The 16,358-nt window shown below is 36.5% G+C and overlaps 1 protein-coding gene across 1 annotated transcript in view; it reads left to right on the top strand.

The window, feature by feature from the left end:
- Positions 1–16,358, top strand: part of SLC15A5 (solute carrier family 15 member 5) — a 91,176-nt gene that overhangs the window by 48,625 nt on the left and 26,193 nt on the right. Inside the window, 2 exon segments of the mRNA XM_003988456.6 lie at positions 1,677–1,865; positions 12,038–12,166. Coding sequence (XP_003988505.2) covers positions 1,677–1,865; positions 12,038–12,166 — 318 coding nt within the window.

Below are 16,358 nucleotides of genomic sequence, written 5' to 3'. Positions count from 1 at the left end.
AATAACTTGTTTCTCACTATTCTGAAAATCTGACTCTTCACAACTCTGTGCTTTTGCTCATGCCAATGATGCTGCCATCACCTCTTCGTATGGATGCCTTTCTTTCTTCAAAGCATAAAATTATTTCTCTCACCTTCCCAACTAGAAATAAGTTTTTCCTACATTCCCCAATCGAATATGAATCTGAAATGGCTAAGAACAGATATTTTCTCATCCTGTATCCTCAGCTGTGCCTAATATACTGCCTTGCATATAGCAAGAAGAGAGTAAGTATTAAATTGAATTGACATATTAGCTCTTTTTCTGATGAGTCTGTAATGTGCCAAGTAACCTAAATAAATGCAATTGTGTGGTGAATGTGATCTGAAAAGTAGATAATCTGAAAAGTATAAAAGTAGATCTGAAATTCAAACTTTTTATGTGAGCTGTTTAAAGAACCAAAATCTCTACTTCACTATGAATGGGCCTTTATGGAACTAATTTAAAATAAAAATGAATTAAAAATTCCTCAAATATTTTGTTATTCAGCCCCCCCCCCTTTTACACCTTCTATTTCTCAGGGTCTCAGTAAAGAGCAGACTTTATGGATACATTTAAATGCTGAGATATAATCAAAAAATCTACCTACCAGTTTCTCTATCAACCAAAACAAACACTAAGCTATTTAAACATTAGATTGATTTTTTTGAATTGAAAGCCTTGCCTTATCTGAAATTTTATGCAAGTTAGCAAAATGTGACTATCTCTAAATTTCAAGTAAACTCCATCAAGCTAAAGTCTGCCTCTGCTCTAACGATGGGATTAAGTCCAGTAATATGAATGATAAATTGAGAAATGGAATGGTTGCAGTGGATATAACCTGTAACAAAATTGTAACAGAATCCCTACTCATTTTCAACCAAACTTCTGTAGCTAATTCCTCAAGAGTAAAAGGAAAAGAAGAGGTAGGCTACTTTTTGAATAATTGCTTCCATTTACACTCTTTACTAGCTAATTCACCTTTACTATCTCTTTTTCTAAACAAAAGTTTCTAGATTTTAATTCTCTAATGGCTGCTTTACTTTGTCTGAAAAGATTACAGAAATGTCAGAAAACTGAGGACTGAAAATACTTATAGATTATTTCAAAACCGTTTTTTAAATGATTCAACCCTTATGAAGAGATAATTTTATTTTAAATTTTCTCCAAACTATTTTTGATTCATATAATTTTAAAAATCATCAAAACCAATCTATGTTATCTGAGGACAAAAATTCAAAACTATTGCTTTATCTTTAATAATTGGTTCCTATTGCTAGCAGGAACTGTTATAATAATACCAATATAGTCTCTGCTTTAAATCTCATTGTCACCCTACAAAGTCAGCATCACTAACCCCATATTAGAGCTGAGGAAAGTGATATGAGGTTAAATAACTTTCCAGAGGCCATCTAAGCAGTAAGTCAGGAAATAGCGAGTCAGAGCAGCTATTTTTGAAAGACTGGAGTATAGTCACAGTATAGTCAACACAGTTAGTGGGCATCTGGATATTCCCAGGGCAAAAAAATGTTGAGGAAACATCTCCTAGTGTCAATGTGTAAGAAATGCTATGGCCTATACACTGATTTGGGGGCTCACTCATTCTTTTTCTCTTTTTTTTTTTTTTTTTTTTTTTTGCCTGCCTGATTTTCCTTCAGTCACTGGAAATCTTTCTGCTGCATTGTCTGTGATGGTAGCTGGCTTCTTTGAAATACACAGAAAACACTTCCCTCCCATGGAGCAGCCTCTTTCAGGCAAAGTTCTCACCGTTTCTTCCATGCCCTGTTTCCACCTGGTTCTTCAGTACATTTTACTTGGAGTGGCTGAAACACTGGTCAACCCAGCCTGTGAGTAAAGACTGCATCACCTCATGTAAGAATACCCTGAGTATTTACACAGAACACATCACCTCAAGGGGTTGGCAACCTATTCACTCCATGGAGATTTCCCATAATGCTTGAGGACAAGTCTATTAATTACACTCATTTTTTTAACAAACTTTTTTTTTAATGTTAATTTATTTATTTTGAGAGAGAGAGAGCACAAGCTGGGGAAGGACAGAGAGAGAGGAGAGAATCCCAAGCAGGCTCCAGGCTGTCAGTGCACAGCCCAACAAGGGGCTCGAACTCATTACCTGGGAGATCGTAACCTGAGCCAAAATCAAGAGTCTACATTTAACCGGCTGAGCCACCACATACCCTTTATTATTATCATGTTTTAAAAAAGTGTTTAATTTCATTTCATTCCTCTGCCAGATACAGAACAAGTATTACTTCTTCCTGAATGTATATGGAATAAAAGATTTATGAATTTGTTAAAGGCAGTAACTATTTAGTCAGATACACAACAAGAGTAAAAAAAAACTGCTAAAACCTAGAAGTCCAATATATTCAGATGAAAACTCTCCTCTTCTTCTTCCCACCTCCTCCCTTCTCACTCATAGAAAACTCACATATATACACTCCTTCCAAAAATGACACTTATAATGTACTTTGAGAGTGTATAAACATGCAAATGAAATGAAAATTTGAGCCAATTTTCCAGATAACTCAATGTCTTTAAATTAAGTTTCACTAAATTAAGTGTGATCACTAGTGTTTCATAAGATGAGTTCAGAGTAACTTTATTAAATATCAAGGGTTTTCTGGATTATCTAGATTGCTGATATTAATTAAACTAGCCACTTTAAAATTCATCAAGGTATTTCAGTAACTTCTTGCAATACAGCAGTGTGTGTGTGTGTGTGTGTGTGTGTGTGTCTGTGTGTGTGTGTGTGTGTGTGTGTATTTATCAGTGTAATCTATTACAATTATTTTTTACCTTCTTTTTATTTCCCTGCAGTGGGAGCCATGATTATAACTCAAACACCCATTATACTTTACAAAGATTATTTTTTTTAACTTCCTACTTTCCTACCTCCGCTCTCTCTCCCATTCAATCAACCAACACATGACCTTTAGGGTAATCATCTTAAATGATATCTCTGATAATTTCACTTGTCTAAAGTCTTTAATTATTCTATTATCTTCAGTTACTCAAAATTCATTAAATATGCATATTCAATAAAGATATACATATGTATGCACACATACACATATATATGTGATACCAAAGCAATTCACTGAAAAAGGTAATAAAAATAAAGTCAATTAATAAAGTTTGTGTAGGATGTGAAAATAATCTGGCTGTGACATGTGTCACCCCATTGATCATCAGGGTTCATTCAGCTGATCTGGCTGGCTAGGCATATGTCCCCTTCCTCCCTCACTGCTCCATGTACTTCTCTCAGAGCTGCACACTCGGTCAAGGAAGATGACTTTCCCCATAGAGGAGGAACATTCTTTGGTCAAGGGTATATGAGTAGCTGCATTCCCCTGCTAGAACCTCCAAACAAGGTCTCAGGGTCCATTTGTAGGAGAATTTAGGGTAGTCAAGCTCCCAAGACCCCAGACACACCCAAATGAGGCACTGCATGTGGTAATCTGCCAGAAAGAAAGAAAGAAAGAAAGAAAGAAAGAAAGAAAGAAAGAAAGGAAGGAAGAAGAAAGAAAGTAAGTAAGTTAGTGGAATTATAATCATATATGTGTATTACACTTCTTCTTATAATTTTAAATCATTCCATTCAATACATTTTATATAAACAAATTACTTTATGAGAGTCTAAGATGTGGATATCACTGTTTGACACTATACGAAACACAAAAGAACCATGAAGAAAAATGCCACTACACAAACGTTTGTGACTTCCCTGATGTTGGCAGAAAATTGTTGGAGGTAGCCAAAATGTTGTAGGTTAGAAGTGAAAAAAGGTAATGAATGTGGATGATGAGTGAATGCAGTCAGGAAATTCCCAGCCAACTTAACAATAGTGGTTCATTATGTAAAAGCCAGAAAGTTACTTAAAACAACAGACTATTAAAAAGGTGGATCATGTAATATCAAGCACTCAATCTACCCTTCCCTGATTTACTGATAAGGAAACTGACAACCAACTAAGTCAATGGTCTGATCTGTTACATAGACCATAAGGTAGGGACAAGAAGATTTTGTTTTGATTTCCAGCTTTGTCATTTATATTTGTGACCTTGATAATTCAAGTAAACTTGAAGCACCTTCCTGAACTTTAAAATGGAAATAATTATAAGTCTTCTTTATATCACAACATCAGTGTAAGAATCAATGGGAATGGGGACTACTCCTTGAGAATTAAGTGACAACATGTGAAAGGGTATTTTGAACTGTAAATTCAATAATTACTTAAAAAAAACAAAAAAAACTACTCTTTTAGGAGGCAGTACAGCATAGGGGTTAGTATCTATGGCCTTAAAATCAAACAAATCTGAGTTTAAACCCCAGTTCTTCCATTGACTAAATGTGTGACCCTCAATTATTCTGCATTTCTGAGCCTTTCTCATCATCTATAAGCTGGGGAAAGGTTGTTGTAAGGACTAAGTGAAATATTTTATGTAGAGGAAAAAGCAAGGTATCTGGTATAAGACAGCACTCAAAAATTAGCAGCTATAATGTGTGCTGCTATTATTATTATTCTAATATTTCACATGAATTAATAGGGCAAGACAGGACTCACGCACCAATGTCCTGCTCATATCTCTTTCTACCAAACCTACCACAACTTGAACACCAAGGGATCTGGTAGTGTGAATGAAATTGTGTCTTTCTCACATGAATCATCCTAGATCCCTTTTTTGCCCTTACTTCTCACTTTTAATCCAACAGCAAGATTTAGTCTTTACTCTGAAATAGAATCTAAATCTGGCCATGTCTCATTATCTTCTTTGCTACCCACTTGGTCTACATTGTCACCATTGTCTCTACTGCCATTTCTTTCAGAGCTTCCTAACTTGTCTTGCTGTTTCTTCTCTTGCCTCGTGAGTCCATTCTCTTCAAAACAGCTATCATACTCTTTCCAGAAGAAGTCCTACCATTCCTCTACCATTTCACAGTAGGATTTTGAAGACAAATTCCTTAAATGGTGAATGAGACTGCACATGATTGGGCCTCTTGTACTGCTCCATCTACATATTATAACATTCTTCTCTTTGACCACTTCACTAGAAATGTGATGACCTTCATTCTGTGTTTCTAAAGTGTCAAACTTATTTTTGTCCCAAGGCCTTTGTATTTGCTCTTCTCTCTGCCTAGAATCCCCTTTCCTCTGTTTTTAAGTGTCTGGCTTCACTTCATCATCAAGTTTTCTCAAAGATTATCTCTTCAGAGAGGCTTCTCTGGTGATGCTATCACTTTTATACCATTACCGTGTTCCATTTTTTCTAATAGCACTTGTCAGGATCTCAAGTATCTTATTTATATGTGTATCTTTATTGCCTGCCTCTTACCATAAGAATGTGCAGTCTTTAAGTTAAGATTCTTATCCTCATTATCCATCCTTATGTTCTAATGTTCTTCCTTCCTTAAAAGTGCACGTACAGAGCAGATGATTAGTAATTACATTTTGAATAAACAAATGAATTAATAAAATCTATAGCTATTTCTATGTGAGCACAATAAAACATATTATTCAAATTACTGTCAGTGTCTTACATTGATGACATTGAGCAAGGAAACACAGTGGATTACATTCCAAATTTCAGTGGACATTGTTTCCCATACTAAGTCATGTTATATCTTAGAGATGATCTACAAGAAAGAAAAAACACATAGAAAACTTTTCAAATTATGTTTTGATTATACCAATGTATATGCCAGCTATCTCATAATCTGTGTTTGTTTTATTTATTCAAAAAATACTGCATGGATGCCTACAATATGCCTGACACTACTCTAGAACCTTAAGATGCATCAATTAAAAAAAAAAAAGATGAAAATTTCTGTCCATGTAGTTTCTTTTTTTTTAAGTAGGCTCCACACCCAGCGTGGAGCCTAATGTGGTGCTTGAACTCATGACCCTGAGATCAAGACCTGAGCTGAGATGAAGAGTTGGATGCTTCGGCACCCCTGCACAAATAATCCAGTGAAGAAATGGGCAAAAGACATGAATAGACACTTCCCCAAAGAAGACATCCAGATGGCCAACTGACACATGAAAATATGCTCGACGTCACTTATCATCAAAGAAATACAATTCAAATCACAATGAGATACCACCTCACACCTGTCAGAATGGCTAACATTAAGGACTCAGGCAACAACAGATGTTGGCAAGGATGCGGAGAAAGCATCTCTTTTGCATTGCTGGTGGGAATGCAAGCTGGTGCAGCCACTCTGGAAAACAGTATGGAGGTTCCTCAAAAAACTAAAAATAGAACTACCCTACGACCCAGTAATTGCACTACTAGGCATTTATCCACAGGATACAGGTGTGCTGTTTTGAAAGGACACGTGCACCCCCATGTGTATAGCAGCACTATCAACAATAGCCAAAGTATGGAAAGAGCCCAAATGTCCATTGATGGATGAATGGATAAAGAAGATGGGATATATACATATACAATGGAGTATTACTCAGCAATCAAAAAGATTGAAATCTTGCCATTCGCAACTACACAGATAGAACTAGGGGGTATTATGCTAAGCGAAATTAGTCAGAGAAAGACAAATATCATATGACTTCACTCATATGAGGACTTCAAGAGAGAAAACAGATGAACAGAAGGGAAAGGAAACAAAAATAATATAAAAACAGGGAGGGGGACAAAACATAAGAGACTCTTAAATATGAAGAACAGAGGGTTACTGGAGGGGATGGGCTAAATGGGTAAGGGGTATTAAGGAATCTACTGAAATCATTGTTGCACTATATGCTAACTAATTTGGATGTAAATTTTAAAAAAATGAAATTTAAAAAAAAAAGGAGTGGTATATACATGCAATGGAATGCTACTAGGTGATCAAAAAGAATGAAATCTTGCTATTTGCAACAACGTGGATGGAACTGGAGTGTATTATGCTAAGCCAAATAAGTCAGTCAAAGAAATATGATATGATTTCACTCATATATGGAATTTAGGAGACACAACAAAGGAACATAGGGGAAGGAAAGCAAAAGTAAGATAAAAACAGAGAGGGAGGCAAACCATGAGAGACTCTTAAATACAGAGAACAAACTGAGGGTTGCTGGAGGAAAGTTCAGGGGGGATGGGCTAAATGGGTGATGGGCATTAAGGAGGGCACTTGTTGGGATGAGCACAGGGTGCTATATCTAAGTGAAAATCACTGGGCTCTACTAAAATCAATACTACGCTGTATGTTAACTAACTTGAATTTAAATAAAGAAACTAAAAAAAATGAATAAAGGATAATAGGAAGAGAACTGTAGATAATTCACTTGAAGAATTTTGCTGCAAAAGAGATAAAACAAATGTAACGACGGTAGCTGACAAAAGACTGGGGCTAAGAAAGAGTTGTTTATATATATTTAAGGAGGGAAAAATAATGGCATCATATAGCATGTTGGTGGGAATGACTCGAAAGAGGGAAAATTGATGGTATCTGGGAGTGGGAAATACTGGAGGGAGTGAGGTTGAGATCTAATTTACAAGTTGAGAATGTGGCAAGAATAATTCATCAATGGTAACAGTTTAAAGATCTGAGTATGTGGGTACAGAAATTATTAGGTGCATATATATGATGTGGAGATTTCTGTGGAAATTCTCTTCTGGTAATTGATTTTTTTCAGTAAAGTAGGAATCCAGGCCATGACTCTGAGTGAGGGTGAAGCAGGATATTTGGGGGTTTGAGGAGAGGGGAGAGGTATGAAATCGTTGTCTAAACGATGAGAGAGTGAATGAACTAAGGAGATATAGAATATTGGCAGGGAGTATTAGGAGACCATTTGAGGTTTGTGGTCAGGAATTTCAAAGGAGTTGGTCAACATGGTTGTGGTTTTCTTCCAGAAACACTAGGCTGCATGGATCTAAGAGCAGAGATGGCAGAGAGTGAATTATTTGGCCAATGAACTTCCAGAAAAGCAGGAGAAAGACAAGGGGATGAGGGTATAGAAAAGAATATGATCATACCAATTGACCATGGAACTTGACTAAAAGAGAAGTAAGAACATAAAGGGCACAAAGAGGTGGGAATAATGAAAAAAGCAATGGAGTGGAGGTCCTGAAGGAGTATAAGCATTTTGTGGTTGAGTAGCACACAGTAAACTGGGAAGACAGAAGGTGGTAGTCAGAGGATGCACAAAGTTGAGATTATGGAGTGGTTACCATTACTGGTCTAAGGTATGGGTTAACTTTTTCCAAAAAGTGGTAGACAGTAAATAGTTAGGATTTTCATACCGTCTCTCTTACAACTACTCTGTCATTGTGGTGTATGAGCAGTCATAGGTATATATAATGAATGGATGTGGCTGTGTTCCAATAAAACTTTATTTATAAATGGGTGGAAGCTGAACCTTACCTAATGGTAGTTCACCAACTCCTGGTCTGGGGGACAAGGTTCAGGGTGTGACCATGGGTATGAGTGGCTAATGTAGAGTTAGGAGACATTAGATATTAGAAAGGAACTGAAAAACCAAGATTTGGGAAGAAGGGAGGTTGGAAGGATGATCTATGTATATGGTAAAATTGCCAGGAACTAAGGCAGGAATAGAAGTGGACAGAGGACCAGGAGAGAGGAGTTGATGACTTTGAATAACAGAGGAAAATGTCCTAGAGATTGATAGATGACATCACAAAAGAGAAGTATTAGATGATACAATCAGATAACTTTGATATAATCAGAAACAATAAGCTGAAGCTTTTCAGTATGTGGAAGGAATGATGATCTGAAAGCAGTAATAGAATAAAGTTCCATTTTCTAGGACTACGGTACTTCTCTTACACATGTTCAAAATAACTTCTCCCCTGTGCTAGCTTCCGCTGCACATATACAAAATAACGTCTCCCCAGACATAACAAGCACCTTTAACAGTTTAAGAACAATTGGAGTAAAAGAAATTTCCAGCAATGAGTCCCCAATACCAGGTGCCTCGGGAAGGGGATTACAACGCTATGGTTTGTAGATTCCGCAGATGCTGTGATGGGGCATCTTTGCAAACACTAACCAGCCTCCACCTGGAGGCACATTTCAGCTCGCCTTGGCAAGACCAGCTTTCACATACACTGAATATTTTTTACTGTGTCTTCATAGTAAAATGAGAATTTTGGAATAGAGGCAGACTTGTTGCTACTATCTATACTATTATGTGCTAAAACAAGTACCACAGAGTCTAAAAAATCAGGTTGATTATCACTAAAGTCGAAAGAGATCGGAACATGCAAGTAAGATGCCTGAAAATGGAGATCCGAGGGCTTGAAAAGCTAAGTCCTCTAAAAGGGAACCGGAGGCTTTCAAAACGACTAAAATGACACCAAAGAGAGATTAACCAGCAGGCAGAGAGCTGGCAAAGTGTGCTCATGAATTATATACCGCACCAGAAGTTCTAGCAAGAGAAAAGCATAGGATTAATAATTAACTAGCAGAGTAATAATGGGCTTGTACGTTCTGCTTTTTCTCAGCAAAAGAAATCGGCCTACTTAGTCTTTCTGCCCATTGTTTGTCTCCTCATATTTATAGAAAGGAAAGTTCATAAGCCAAATCCTTTTTATAACTGTGAATCATTTCTTCCCAAAGCCTCTTCAGCATTTCGCTCCCACTCTCCTCTGGATCGTCCTGAAAGAAACTTGTGAGATTGGCCTCAGGCTCCTGCTGGTGATTTGCACTACACAAGAGAGCTAGGGTACCTATACGGCCCCTTGCAGCCAACATTTGAAGCCCTTCTCCACAGTATTTTATTTATCACCATCATTATCTTCACCTCCAATAAGTATTTTGGTATTAAGTGCCTGTTTAGCACTCCCCTTCCTGTTGTGTACATCTCTGCTCTCTGCCTGCCTGGAGTTGGAAATCTAGGAAAGATGCACCGGCACCTTTTCCACTCATGCCTTCGACACTCAGCACATTTCTTGGACCACAAATAGGGATTCGTTTAAATGTTTATTGGATGATAAATAAAAACATGCAGAAAACAAAAGAGAAATGTTAAATGAATGGCAGGAAGGAGCATGAATACATTTACATTATGTATTAGTAAGTTTATTTCAAAGTGCTGAACAGGAAGGACTGCCTGGGTGGCTCAGCCTCAGTTGGTGGCTCAGTTGAACTTTGGATCTGGTCATGATCTTGTGGTTCCTGTGTTCGAGCCCCGCATCTGGCTGTCTGCTGTCTGCACAAAGTCTGGTTGGGGTCCTCTGTCCCTGTCTCTCTGCCCCTCCCCTTCTCTCTCTCTCTCTCTCTCTCTCTCAAAAGTAAGTATTTTTTTTAAAGTGCTGAACAAATGCACAGTTTTTCTGGGCTAAAGTACAAGTAAATCAGGGGTGAAATTTTCCTGAGAGAGAAGGGAAGAGATGATAAGATCTCTTTTTATAGAAAAGGAAACTAAAGGTTTAGCCTTTACAGTATATAGGTTTTCTATAACCACTTTCCTTTTAATATTTATGATCTCTCACTGCAGAAAAATTTGCAAAGTACAGAAAAAGTAAGAAGAAGGAAAATTAAAAATCTGATAATTCAACCACTCAGAGCTAACATTGCTCACGTTATTTAATGTATTCCCTTCCAATTTTTTGCCACACATATGCAAAAGAGAGAGATTAGTGTAATGAACTCCTGCTGTATTCACATTCCAGCTTTAATAATTTTCAACTCCTAGCCAAACCTGTCTCATCTCTACTCTCACTTGCACACTCTCTTCCTCATCTTTGTATAATTTTGACGCAAATCCCAGATACCCTATTATGATAAATGTTGTAAATATTTTAGCATGTATACCTAAGGTTGCGATGCATATTTTAAGATAGTTAATATCGTATGTACAAAATCAGATATACTCATTTTCATCTATTTCTGATATCAGAAAAAAATTGGGGGGCTTTTTAAGTTTTTACTTTAATTCCAGTTAGTTAACATACAGTGTTATATTAGTTTCAGGTGTACAATATAGTGATTCAGCACTTCCATACATCACCCTGTGCTCATGATGGCAAGTGCCCTTCTTAATCCCCATCACCTATTTCACCCACCTCCCACCTCCTCCCCTCTGTAACCATCAGTGTGTTCTCTAGAATTAGAGTCTGTTAAAATATATTATTTGTAATTGAAATAAAAAAAAATTCTCCAAAAAATTTTTCTCCAAAAAAAAAATTCTCCAAACCTCTCGCCACCATTACCCCAACAATGACGTGGGGAAAAAAGATAACCATTTAGGAGACCCAAAGTTTAAGCTATTGTCTCTCTTTAGGTAACCTCTCCTTAAATAGAATAATTTAAATGCATGTAAGGGGCTTTGTGGAAGTACGGGACATTTGACTTGGTAAGACTAATACAGTTAAAAAATAGCCAATCTGATTCCATTCCTACTAATATAGTATTATACATACAGTACAGCAAATAAGAGCCACAGGACCTCTGCAAGTGGGTGATGATATTATTCCCATTTTATAGAGAAGAACACTGAGGCTTGGAAAGTTTGAGTAACATACTTAAAATCACAGAAGTAGTAAATAGCTGACCTAGGATTTTAGCATAATCTTGTTTAACTCCAGAACCCATCCTCTTAATCTCCATGCTAATTTCATATGATAAATTCAAGTTTTGTACATGGAAACTAATGATGTATATACACTCACAGAGTGGTAGACCTCATTATTACATTGTCATATTACCTAGTATAATCCTCACCTCAATCTAAAATTAGTAAGAAATATTCAAAAAGGAGTAAAATTTGGGTGAATATATTGGGACACTCAAACCACCAAGTAATCAAATTTTCCTTGTACCTGTACAAGAGTATATTTTGCCATATTTTATTCCTTGTAGACATATGTAAATTCTAACATCACAATGTCTTACTATAGTAACTTTAACAAAGTCTAACTCAAATTTTGTCTTTATCAGTAAAGTTTTTCTGAGGTATGATCAACACGAATTTGAATAATATCTATGAAAGTATTTTATAGTGAATGTTCTAAATTTTGACCTCTTTTCCTCTCAGTCTCTGTAATACACAGACTTGTTCCAAGTACCATCAGAGGAACCTGTATGAATCTTTTGACACTGTTCAATGGATTTGGTTGTTTCATGGGGGCACTGCTGGTGGAGTTGGTATATCGCATCTCAGAAGGTAAAAATAGATTCACGGTATGCTTATATATATATATATATATATATATATATATATATATATATTGATTTGATGACTAGAGAATTGGGAGACAAAACCTTAAGAGAAGGGCTTTGCCAGGGTAGTCTTTTTTTTAATTGATCCACTTTTGCAATTAAGATAGAATTAAGATAGGAAATAGACTCTTGCTGTATTCATTAATTTCTGGGAATTGTTTTTCTTTTGATAGGAGGAGGTAATTACAGAATGTCACTTCTCATGAGACCCTTTCTGCTGTCTTTCTTTAGCGTATTTTAAAACAAATCGGTCATTATATTCTTATTAGATCTTTCAATGAGGGCATATTCAATAATGTCTCACAGCTGGCATACATAATCCTCAGAAAAGGTGAGTCCTATATAAATGTAGGAGGAGGGGGGTTATCTGGATGATCTTTTTTCCTTGTGATTGCCCAGAAATCATGTCTACGCAACCAAAGAGAAATTGTAAATTGAATAGCAAATGGTCTTGGAAAATTTTTCCCATACAAATTGATTAGGAAAAACAACCCATCTGAAAAATTCACGTGCAACAAAAAAGTACAACTCATATGTGCTGGTAGAAAAATCAACAGGATGACAACAGTAATTAGATATCATGGTGAAATACCTTTGACTGTATTTTAAATCCACAGACTTTTTCCTTTATTTGTTCTAAGATGTTAATACGGCTTCACATTTTTTTTGAAATTAATTTTGCTTATTTTATGAAAATCTTACAAGCTTATTCTTCTCTACTTTGAAAAATACAGTTGTGCACTTAAAAGAAAGCATTGGCTTGCAACAAACAAATTTAATTTACTTGCTTTCAAACTAGGGAAAAATTAATTTCTATGAGTGAAAAATTCCTTTTAATACTATTTTCATTCAAAAATATTTATAGGTGACCCACTCTGTTCTAGACATCATATTGAACACTGGGGACACCATGGCAAAGAAATACACACTTCCACATTCTCAGTGTTTCCACGGGTATAGCGAAGCAATAAAATGAAGAGTGATAAATTTGATGATAGGTATAGTAGAGTTCTAGGGAGCAAATGTACAATCCTTGATTGGTCCTTAATAGGATCAAACCCTGCCTTTTTCTTAGTTAACTGAGAAAGTTCAACAAGTGTGTATTGAATGCTTACTGTGTGTTAGGCTCTGTGCTATATGGAGTTATTTAAGATTTGGTTCCATTTCTCAAAGTACAAAAATCCAGCCAGTCATAACAACACGTGTACACAGCAGCAAGTTAACCTCTCTGGTGGTTAGGTTCTTTATACATATAAACACAGAACAAAGCACTGGTATTAGAGTTTTAGAGGATAACCTGAGAAAGTCTTACCTATATCTTTACATACACATGTGTTCAGCATATATTTATTTTCTTCAGCATTACTCATTGAAGATGTCTCTGAAAATTTGCTTAAAAAATATCTATAATCAGGGGCACCTGGGTGGCGCAGTCGGTGGAGCGTCCAGCTCTTGATTTTGGCTCTCAGGTCATGATCTCAGTTTGTGAGTTCAAGCCCCACCATGGGTTCTGTGCTGACAACACGGAGCCTGCTTGGGATTCTTTCTCTCTCTTCCTCTCCCTCTGCCCCTCCCCTCCTTGAGCTCTTTCTCTCTCTCTCTCAAAATAAACAAATAAACGTTTAAAAAAAGGTCTATAATCAAACCACATTTGACATATTCTAGAAGAATTACAAAGTCAAATATTATTATCAGTTTATCTTTTACATAAATCTGCATTTTTCATATGCATGTTTGAGAAACTTACCCAGTTAGGCCAAACTTCACAAGACTGTGCTAACCTCAGTCATCAGCCACAAGTTCAGAGGTCCCCAGGACTGCCATTGCTTCTGATAAGCTGGCTATAATAAATGTCAAGGTCCCCAAGATCCCCTCCAGTTTGACAGTTTGCTAGAGAGACTCACAGAACTCAGGAAAGCACAACACTTATGATTACAGCTTTATTATAGAAAAAAAAAAATACAAATCAGGACAGGGTCTAAGAGGGTTCCAAAAGTGAAAGCACCTTCATCCTCAGTGATGCAGTGGCCAACTGGCTCACCAGTGTGACGATACACAGAATATAGCCAACCACGGAAGCTTACTTAAACTTCAGTATGCAGAATTTTCATTGAAGTTTTATTATTTATGTAGGCAAGATTGATTGAGCCATTGGCCTTATGATTAAACACAGTCTCCCGCCTCTCTTCCCTCCAGAGGTTGGGCTTTCACTTGGCTCAAAGCCCCAACCGTCTAATCAGTGCTGGGTCTTCCTGGCTGGCCAGGCCCCTTAGGTGTCAGCTCATTAGCATAAGCTCTCAGGTGGGGCTCCTGGGGAACCACCATGAATAACAAAGGCATTCCAGTTACTCAGAAAACTCAAAGGGTTTGGTGTTTACCAACCAGGAATTGAGGACAAAGGCCAGGCAAACTCTTTATTACACACCATTATTCTTGCAATCTATTTCACTGAAAACCTAAATTTCTGTTGAGAATATGAATAGAATGGTATATTATTGTATTTAATGCAAGAATTTTATAAAGGCAATATTATTATCCTTATTTTTGAAATGTAATAATTGAAACAGAAAAACGAAAGCAAAATGGTGCAGTGGTCATAACTAGTATGACAGAGATCTTAGCCTCTCAGCGTTCTAACACCAACATCAACATTGCTTTTGATACACCAAACAACTATTAGGGGTCACCCAGTGTAAAAGCCTTTTAAAGACATTTGTTATTTTGCAATACAACCTCCTTGGATAAGGGTCTACATGTACGATATCATTGATAATATTCTAGACATAGCCAAAGATGAATAAATGCAAGTTGATATAAATTTATCAGAGTTTGGTGCCCATGAAAGGAGGTTTACCAAGGACAAATGGTGAGGACGTCTTCGCCACATAAATGTGAGTGGGGTGGTCTCTAAACTTATAGTCAAGAGAATACCATTTAAATTACCACTAATTCAATTTACTTTTTCTTTAAAGGTTTTGTTGTTGTTGTTCATAATAATATTATTTTGCATCAAGTCTTATCCAAATAAATTAGAATTTTACAACTGGATATTATGTCAGAGCCCATCTAGTCTAACATTGTACCCCAAACTAGAAGGACCAGCGTCATCTAACACCCAGAAAATTCTCTGCTTTGAGATGTAACCTGAGTCTGCCCATCTGCTGACAACTATGTTCCACAGAATAAAGGTGATTTTCTATCCACATATCAACTCTTCCAACATCTGATAAAGATTTGGAGAAATAATGCTGTACAATGTTCAAATCCAGGCAGTCTAGGTATGTGTCCTCAGTTTCCATATCAATAACAACACTACATAGCTCATTGTGTTGTTATCAGGGTTAAGTTCGTAATACACACAATATGTGCTCAGTAAAGATGGTTATGGTCTAGTATTACGGTTTCTAGGATTAAACACAATATTCAAGTTGTTACTTTTATCAACCTGGTGACTCTCTCACCCTCTCTCTTTTTGAATGCCAACAGAGATTGCATTGACTTTTTTAGTAGCTGCATTGTGCTTATGGTCAATTAAAACCTGAGGTGTTTTTGTTTTGTTTTGTTTTGTTTTGTTTTGTTTTGTTTTGTTTTTTTAAGCAGTTGTTCTCAGTTCAGTTTCACTCATCGTATCACAATTTTTTTTTCTAATTAAATTCAGGACTTCATCCTTTATAAATGTTAATTCACCATCTTAAATAACAGACATTTTAAAACTTGATTCTGTCACCCAGTGAGTTACTAATCTTCACTCTTCTACTAGCTTTGTGTCATCTGCAAATTTAGTAAGCAAGTTCCTAGACTTCTTCCAGGTAATTGAAAAAATTGTTGAATTGGACAGGACCAAAAATAGAACCTTATGGAAAGTTCCTAAAGATCTCACTGCAAGTTATCAACTAATCTTCCTCTTTTGGATGTAATCAGCTCCCACTTCATCTAATTACTATCATTCAGCCCATGCATTTCATCATTCCCTGAATGATGTCACAGGAGACTGTCATATGTTTTTCTGGGAGCAGGATATATCTGTGTTTGTGACACTCCCTTTAGCCATCAGAATAGCATTCATCAAGAAAGGAAGTGAAGTTTATTTAGAGGATTAGGTCTTGTGACCCTAAATTGGCTTATGTGACCAATTA

This window comes from Felis catus, chromosome B4 (assembly GCF_018350175.1).
Source record: "Felis catus isolate Fca126 chromosome B4, F.catus_Fca126_mat1.0, whole genome shotgun sequence".
NCBI lineage: Eukaryota > Metazoa > Chordata > Mammalia > Carnivora > Felidae > Felis > Felis catus.
The sequence above is the reverse complement of the archived record's forward strand: the minus strand, read 5'-3'. Positions and strand labels throughout refer to the sequence as shown.